Source organism: Marmota marmota, unplaced genomic scaffold, assembly GCF_001458135.2.
Source record: "Marmota marmota marmota unplaced genomic scaffold, marMar, whole genome shotgun sequence".
Lineage (NCBI taxonomy): Eukaryota > Metazoa > Chordata > Mammalia > Rodentia > Sciuridae > Marmota > Marmota marmota.
The window spans coordinates 6,644,518-6,653,530 of record NW_026000169.1 but is presented as its reverse complement, the minus strand read 5'-3'; the positions used below and the strand labels follow the sequence as shown (position 1 = coordinate 6,653,530).

The 9,013-nt window shown below is 34.3% G+C and overlaps 1 protein-coding gene across 1 annotated transcript in view; it reads left to right on the top strand.

Moving 5' to 3' along the window:
• Plcz1 (phospholipase C zeta 1) overlaps nt 1-9,013 on the top strand; it is a gene marked incomplete at its 5' end in the record, with an annotated part of 44,832 nt that overhangs the window by 7,223 nt on the left and 28,596 nt on the right. Inside the window, one exon of the mRNA XM_015498274.2 lies at nt 4,565-4,796. Within this exon, the coding sequence (XP_015353760.2) occupies nt 4,565-4,796 (232 nt within the window). The remainder of the gene's footprint in view (nt 1-4,564; nt 4,797-9,013) is intronic.

Sequence of the window (9,013 nt, the reverse complement as noted above, 5' to 3'; positions counted from 1 at the left end):
ATAGTAGAGGATAGGAAAGGCAGCAGAACACAACAGACACTAGTATGGCAATATGTAAATCAATGGATGTGTAACTGATGTGATTCTGCAATCTGTATATGGGGTAAAAATGGGAGTTCATAACCCATTTGAATCAAAGTGTGAAATATGATATGTCAAGAACTATGTAATGTTTTGAACAACCAACAATAAAAAATTAAAAATAAAATAAAATAAAATATTTTATAGGAAATAGTACATATTATTTCAATACATATACCTAGTGTTAGGTTACAACTTCGATTGCTGGTCGAGTATGACATTCAATCTTTTTTAATGCAAAATTTTGTAATATAGGACTTAAGTCTTGAAATTTTCTAGACAATTAATAATCATTACTAAATTTATATTATGTGCTTGGCACTCTTTCAGAAACTATGCATTGTAAAAAATAAACAAAGTGTTATCTTTCTCTTAGAAGAAAAAGGAATGCAGAAATTACTATTTTGTAAAATGGTCTTAATAAATCTCATGAGAACTTTGAACAGGGAATCTGAGGATAAAAAGCCTATCTGATTTGGGGTTTTTTTTAGAAAATGCCATGGTGGAGTTGGCATTCTTTATGGATCTTAAAAAGTGAGCCATAACATGTGTGGCATGCATGCAAGGAGTCCTTGAAGAACAGAAGTAATCAAACATAACTGGAGTACAGCATGCATGAAGACAGGTGTCAAGAAATAGCTGCAAATGCCAGACCATGGAAGTCTTTGAATGGTAGACCATAGAATTTGGGTTTCTTTTTGGAAGCACTGAGTAACCATTGAAGTGTTTTGACTAGGAAAGAATTGCATATTTTAGGATAAATAATCTGGCAGCAGTGTAGAATGAACTGGAAGTTAAAAGTCAGACTCTATTGTCTGTCCTCAAACCTGCAAACTGAAATCAGTTCTGTCGTTTGTGTTCTGTTTGGTTGAACTCAGGTTTATGGCTTCCTACCTTTGTGGTTGGTATTCCACAATATAAACTTTTAAAATCTTATCTAATAAAATAAATAGCACCATATTCTCTGCTGTTGCATTTGGTTTTTTAGCAGATAAACCAAAATAATTCTTTATATTTTCTTTTATACTTATTCAATGATCCATTGAGATAAGTTTTGTATTCACATTTATCTTAAAAACCTCTTTATGTCTAAAATGCTATATCTGCTGGTTGGCCTCTCTATGTATTTTATTTATTCCTTCTTTCTTAAAATTCTATCTGTCCTGTCTTCTTGAACATCACTCTTTCCTATTTTTTCCCCAAATCTCTTATCATTCCTTTTCCATCCATCTTCTGACCATTCCTTCTACTTTCCTCTTAAAGTTCATTTTTTATTTCTTTTCATCTGACTTTATAAATTCTTCCTGAGCAATTTATTGATTCTCAATTACTTCACCTACTATTAAATAGGAAAAGGTTCCTAGTTTTGTTTTTATCCTGTACAACAAAACCATATTCAAACTACTGTTGTAGCTTGTCTAATGTTTGTGTGCAGGTTTAGATTTGATTTCTAGCACCTCAAAAAAATAAATAAATAAAATAAATAAAAAGAAGAAGGGTATTCCAGACAGAAAGAACAGCCTGTACTCCACAGCAAGACATGGATGAGTATGTATACTGTAACAAATTCAGAGCACCCAGAGTGAGGGACAAGGAGGGAAAGGAAAAGAACAGAAATCACCAATGATATCAACTGGTCTCAGAATCCATGCAACAAGTAGTATATTTTTTCTTCCTGAAGACAAATAAATGCACTGGGAACACTCAGAAGGGAGTTGAAGTGATCACATATGCATCTGACATAATTTTTTTCTGCATATCTACTGTTAATTCACCTGATGGTGTATGGTCTTTCCACTGTCTTGTGTGGTTTTAGTTCATAATCTGGTCTTCTACACATGTTCATAGACCAGGGACATACTAATACATTGGTACTGTAAGCTTTAACTGCTGCTAAATACCTTGATACTCAGACCTGAATTTTTCCTGCAATTGCTTTCTTCTCTCTGCTTCCCCCATCATCATTCTGTTTACTAAGTCCTCTCCATCTTCTCCACCACCATCTATCTCCTTCTTGTCCTTATCCCTTCCCTTTCTCATTCCACGTAGGTCTTCCCATCTTCAGTGATCTTCTCATCTTCAGTGAGACAAGCCTAATTATTTTGTGTAGTTTTTCTTTTTTTTTGATAATTGCATTAATTTTGACCCTCAGTTCTTCTTTGGTGTTGATCAGTTGTAGCAATGATCTGAATTTGTGGAATTTGGTTTCATCTTTATGTCTCTAATTTTAATATCTCAAATGGCGATTTTGATCCTTTAGGAAAACACAACAAACAAAATAAGTTATCAGAGAACCTCTCAGATGACCAAGTTTATACCCTGCTTGAAAGTAACAAAACCTGTTACTCAGTGGATAATGTGTATTTTACTTAATGCTGCAATAGGACTATTAACTTTTTTTAATAGTAGGACTATTAACTTTTAATATAGATACCCTTAATCAACAAAAATTTTCAGATATCATAGGCCCACTTGGACTTTTATTGACTTAAGATCTTATGAAAATTTAAGAGTGGATTGGGGTTAAAATAAAATTACATTAATTCTGTAACATTCTGTTAAAGACCTCAAAATTCAGAATTTAAAGACAGTAAGTTGAATCATGTTTGTTTACTAAGATAATTGACAATATGTATGACTTTAAGATTATAAAATTTTAAGGAACTATTATTACTTAAAGAGCTTGGCAGAACCAGTATCTGATTTGACAACCACAGACCTCAGCTTGTCTCTCCAGCTTATCTCCATTTTCACTTTGCACTTTGAGTCCCTGCTTCTTCTAGCTGCTCCATATGTATGATTGGTGTTCCTTTTTGTACCAACTCAGTGCTCTTTATATTTGGTTTCCAGCTCAGATTGCTTCATAGATCCCTTAATATATGATTGTCTAATCACCCCCTCTGAATTTTTCCTAATGAAATGAAGAGATCATTTCTAGCATGTTTGTCTCCTGTTATGCCCTAGAGGTTCTATAATGTTGCACACTTCACAGAAAGATTTCCAAAGATGAGACACTAGGCTGGATGATGCGTGGGAAGACAGATAATACATAGCAATATACTGGTGTTTAAAACTACCATTTATAGTATATTTCCAATTCTCACAGAAGCCTGATGACATCGGTGATAATATCTATATTTTTCAGATAAAAAATTCTGAAACTCAGAAAGTTTATTTTATGTGTCCAAAATCTCACACATTTTGAAGTTTGGGATATAATATATCTCTAAGAATTCTGTCAGCTTTTCACCACAACACAATGTCCCTTTAACACATGCTCTTTGTATTCAAGGTGTTTAAAATGTAATGAGTGAGTAAGATATTAAATAAAAAGTTTTTTGTTTTTTTGAAATGAAACATATTTCTCGGCTGAAGTTCCTATTCCCTAGTTTTTATTTGTTGGCAATACCATAATCTACTGTAGTTACTTTATTTTTTCCCCACCTCAGGCATTTCTGAATTCTCTCACTCAAGTGTCTAAAATTGCCTTGTGTTGAAACCTCCTGATTTCTCCCTTCATAATTTTACTTGCATCTGTTCTTTAGTGTATATCCATTGCCTTTCACTTGAATTACATGTTTTCTACTATCTTACCTGCAGTTCTCCATCTCTTCCAAATGCACACTGTTCATACTAATCTTCGACGTTTGCTAGTCATTTCCTCCCTCAACCTCAAAGTGGTTCTATTACTTTTAAGAACTGAACCCCGCCTATGTCCTTGTCTTGTATCTCATAAGATTTAAATATGAAATTTCCATAACAGCCAGGTGATCCATTCTTTCTTAGTAGACCCTAATCATCTGTTGCTATCCCAGATTCTAAAATCATTATGCACACTCAAGCAATTCAAGGTGTTGCATAACTACTACAGCCTGTGCAGTATATAGTCAGGTTTTTTCTTTTTTGGATACTGGGGATTGAACTCAGGGGCATTCAACCACTGAGATACATCCCCAGCCCTATTTTGATTTTAATTTGAGACAGGGTCTCACTGAGTTGCTTAGTGCCTCGCCATTGCTGAGGCTGGCTTTGAACTTGTGATTCTCCTGCCTCCTGAGCTGCTGGGATTATAGGCACTCTGCTCTGTGTACAGTGATCTTGAATGTGTCTGATTCATTCTGACATTTACGGTCTAGGCTGAATGTAGGTGGCGTGGGATTGCACACTGCCTGGTATGGTTTTAAGCAGGTACTGAAATAGAGTGGAATACCAAAATGAAATACGTAAGACAACCTGTAATTGCTGTCTTCCCCCATACCTCCACTGTGGCCACTGGGTTCTCAGAAGTTATGATCCACTAACCTTTCCCTGATTTGGGTATCACTTCATGTAGTTTTATGTATTTTATCTTCAATAAGAACCCAGTGTTAATTTTCCTCATCTTTAAAGTTTAAATTGCTATGTATATTACATTAATATTCTAACATTTATTTTGTATGTATTTTTGATACATTGTGAGCCCACCAGTCATTTTTTTTAGTAGGACAATGATAGACTGAAACAAGGAAGAATCACCATAGAAGAATTTAGAGCAATTTATCGGACTTTTGCACACAGAGAAGAAATTGCTGAAATTTTCAATGCATATTCTGAAAACCGGAAAATTCTTTTCGAAAATAACCTGACTAAATTTCTAGCACAAGAACAATCCAGAAATAAGGCTAATAAAGCTGATGCTTCTGACATCATTCAGAAATATGAGCCCATCGAAGAAGGTATGTCTGTATTTCAAAGTTTTATCAGAATACTTATATTTACTTATATGTAAAGTATTTTTGTGAATGATGATGATTAAATTCAAATATTTGAATGGGTCAACTTTATTTTCCAGAATATGCAAAAAATATATTATAGCATGTATATGTACCTTTTAGAAAGCTATAATATGTAGCTATGACTTTCTTTCCTACTTTTTTGTCTAGCTCCTTTCCTTTCTGTTTCTATTTATCTCTAAAGTATTCAGAGATGGATTTAGACATGAAAGTGAGATGAAGATTCTGTTACTCGTACTCCTATAAATCTCATCTATAAGACAAAACATCAAGTTATAGATATTCTTCCATTTTGTGCATTATAGAAATGTACATAAAATTTAAGGTCAATGAATACAAATCTAGAAAGGAAAAATATTATGAAATCACCAGTTTTTCTTTCTTTCTGTTTTTTTTTATAAACATAACTGTTTACAACTGTGTCAGCTTGTTTTCTGTTACTTTAACAAATACCTGAAATAATCAGTTCATAAAAGAAAAGGTTTATTTTGGCTCACAGTTTTGGAGCCTCCAGTCCATGGCTGATTGGCCTTGTTGTTTTGTGCCGGTAGCGAGGCAGTCATTGTGGAGGGAGACCCTCAGCGAGGACTGTACCTGCCTCATGCTGACTGGGAAGTGAAAGAGAGAAAGGAAAAGGAGGAGTTGGGGGTCTTTAATGGGCACACTTCCATGCCTTCCCACTTGCCTCCATCTTTAGTTCCTAGCATCTCCCAATAGTGCCAAGCAGGGGACTAAGCCTTTACATGTGGAGCTTTGAAGGCCATTTAAGATCTAAACCTCAGCAACATTTCATACATATTTTTAAAAGATTGCTTTTTCTTCTTTAAAAAATTTAAATGTGTTTTTAACTGATATGTAAAATTTAAAAGTTGTACATATTACCATGTAATGTCTGGTGCCTGTAAACATTGAGTGATGTTTAAATCAGGTTGGACAGATCTATCCATCCAAACATGTATCATTTCTTTATGGTGAAAACTTTCAAAATCCTTTCTTCTCCTTATTGAAATGTACAGACAATTATTGCTGTCTATAGTTATCCTGTGCAGTAGTACACCAGATTTTCCTTTGTTTTGAATACATAGTCATTTGGTTTAAATTAAATGATCATTTAAGCTAACGAGTTGTCATAATTTGGGATATTTGTTTCATCTTTCAATAGGTAAGACACTTCAAATTGTTTCATTTATGACCATCTTAAACCAAATAATAGAGAAATAATATAATAAAATCTTTACATAATTGTACAATAAGTATTGTTGGAGCATAATGGTAATGCTCTACAAAAGTTAACTGACAATACAGCTTAAAATATTCTCTTAATAGGGAAGATATTAAAGTTCAAGTTCTTCCTTTGAAAGTTGATTTAGACTACCAATGTTTAACACAGGGTAATATGGATTCTATCAAGACCAAACTTGTTTCTTCATTCAATCATTCATTTATAATTTATTCAAATAGTTATTTGTGGCAAGTAAGTGTGGTTCTAGACTAGAGGCTGGGGATACAGTGGAGAAGAAGGCAACTAGTTTTATATTCCTGATGAAGTTTGGAGGGAGACTGAAATAAATACTTAAGCATATAAAAGTCATTTCAAAAAGTGCTAAGTGCTATGAAGAAAATAAAACAGAGAAGGTGATAGAGAATAGGTGATCTGGGAGGTCTATTTCAGATTGCGTGTTTAGGAGAACCTTGCTGAGGTATGATGTTCAGGCTGAGACTTAAATGACAAGAAAGAACAAGTCATATGGCCAAATGGGAGACATGTTGTGTCTGAGGTCAGGGGATAGGGGGGGAGTGGGCAGTAAGGGGAAGGGGAGAGAAGCATTGGACGTGAGTTGGAGAATTCCAGGAACAGGAAAAGGGCAGTGTAGTCAGAGCTTGGGAAATAACAGGGAGGTGAGTTTGCAGGGATAGGCAGAGATCAGATCATGTAGGGTCTTGTAGGCCAAAATTAAGATTTTGGTTTCATGACAACATCACACAGAGTTTTTGGTTGGAAACGTTAGTAGTAATGTGACTGAGAGCAGTGCTAGTAGCAGTTTGGCCCGAGCATTATTAAACTTCTGCAGGTTTGCTACAAGATAAAGAGCTTGCATCAGGATGGTCAGCAACAGTAGTGCTAAGCATACCCAAGAAGTTGAACTGATGATGACCTTCTCTTCCTCTCCTCCTGCACCATGTCCCTGTCCTCCTCCCCTCTCCATTCCCCCTCTTCCTTCCCCCTCTTCTTCTTCCTTTCCTTCCCCTTCCCCTACTCCATCTCCTTCTTCTCCTCTTTCTTTTTCTTTTTCATCTTAGAAAGACTTTCTTTAAAGAAGTAGTGAATTGACTTATATTCTGGCTCAAGTTCTTTATGTGGTTGCCCCCTAGAACCAGCCAGTTTTCAGATGGGCACTTTCAGTAGCATTGAGCTAGTGAGTACTACAAAACAAAAATTACCTTGGCAGCCTTACCTTCAGGTGGGAAATTAAAAGATACAAACAGATATTGGGATAGTGGCAGTGACACCTTGGATTGTGTTTGCATTTTGACCCCAACATAATATTTTATCTTTTGAGCTTTAGACTATGTTAGGCACTTTCATACACATCCAGCACCTTGCATTTTATTTACATGATTATTGATCACTTTACTCTTATTAAAGCCAACTTGAATTATGATCTTATGGTTCCAAATGCTGCCAAGCTTCTCAATACCATGCCCTGTTGGTATGTGATGTACACAGAATGAAGTTTGTAAAAAAGTCTATGAGAATAATTCTTATTTCTATGTGAGGATTTTTTAGGACAAAAAATGAGTTTGTCTTCTATTCTGTTATAAAAGATATTTACTTAATTGTTCCACAGTTGAAAAGGGCTATAGGCCAATGAATGCTGATTGCACAGGGAAAAATAATAAATTAATGCAAATCATCACTGTTACAAAACACGATACATTTGTTCTGTATGCTCACACATTCCTAAATTTTCATGGCTTTGAAATAGAGGGTTTGCATACCTATAAAATTTTAATGTATTTTTATCTAGTTTTGGGTTTTTCTTTTTTAAAAAACAAAATGGTAATAGCATTTTGGAAGCTGGCCTTTTCACTTTTATGATGTCATAAATATTTACTTTTGTCACTGTATATTTTTATGACACATTATTTTTAATGGCTATTTACAATTGTACCATATTTTGATCTTTAATTTGTTTTCTTCTATTTATTTTGCTTTTATAAATAATGCTTATGTGAGCATGCTTGCACATTGATCTTTGAGTCTCTACACTTACAGGATAAATTCCTAGGAATAAAATTCTTTGCCAAGGATCACACTCTAGTCTTAAATTCATTTCAGCTTTCCTTTTGTGCCAAACTGAACCATGAATGGCAGCAATAACAACTGACATTTATAGAGCTAATACATAGAGATAAGTTCTCTAATTATCCCCATTGCATAGATACAGAGAAGTTAACAAGTTCAAGGTTATAAACAAGTATGGATTTGAAACCATATTTTCTGGTTCCAGAGCCCATGTTCTGCTTAAATAGATAATTTTGGTACATAGTATATTGAATAAAAAATGTTCAGAGATAATTTTCTGTAGATGATCATATGTAACAACCAGTGATTCCATTCTTAGGCATGCATGAAACAGAAATAAATACATATTTGCACCAAAATTCTTGTTCTCATTGTTTATAGTAGTACTATTTGTGTAACCCCAAATGGGAAATTGTCTAAAGGTTCATCAAGATTATAGGTAAATGCACTGTAGCATACTTACACAATGGAATACTATGCAGTATTAGAAATGAGCCTTGTAAAACTATTTGAAATTAAAGCAATAAATTTTAAAAACATAGTGTAGAACAAAAAAAAAAAAAACCTGGCATAAAACACACACTGTATGAGTCCATTCATATAAAGTATAAAAACCAGAACAAACTAGTATATGTTCTAGAATCTAGAACAGTAGATTCATTTGAGTGGAGGTGCTCACTGGGAGGGGAGTTGGAGGCAGGTTTCTGGGGTGTTGTAATGTTCTGTCCTTTGACCTGGGTGCTTGTTACCTACATATGTAGCTTGTAGATACTCACTGATCTATGATAGATGTACTTGTGTTTATTTATAAAATGTAAAAAAACCCTGAGATAATAAAATTATATATATATAT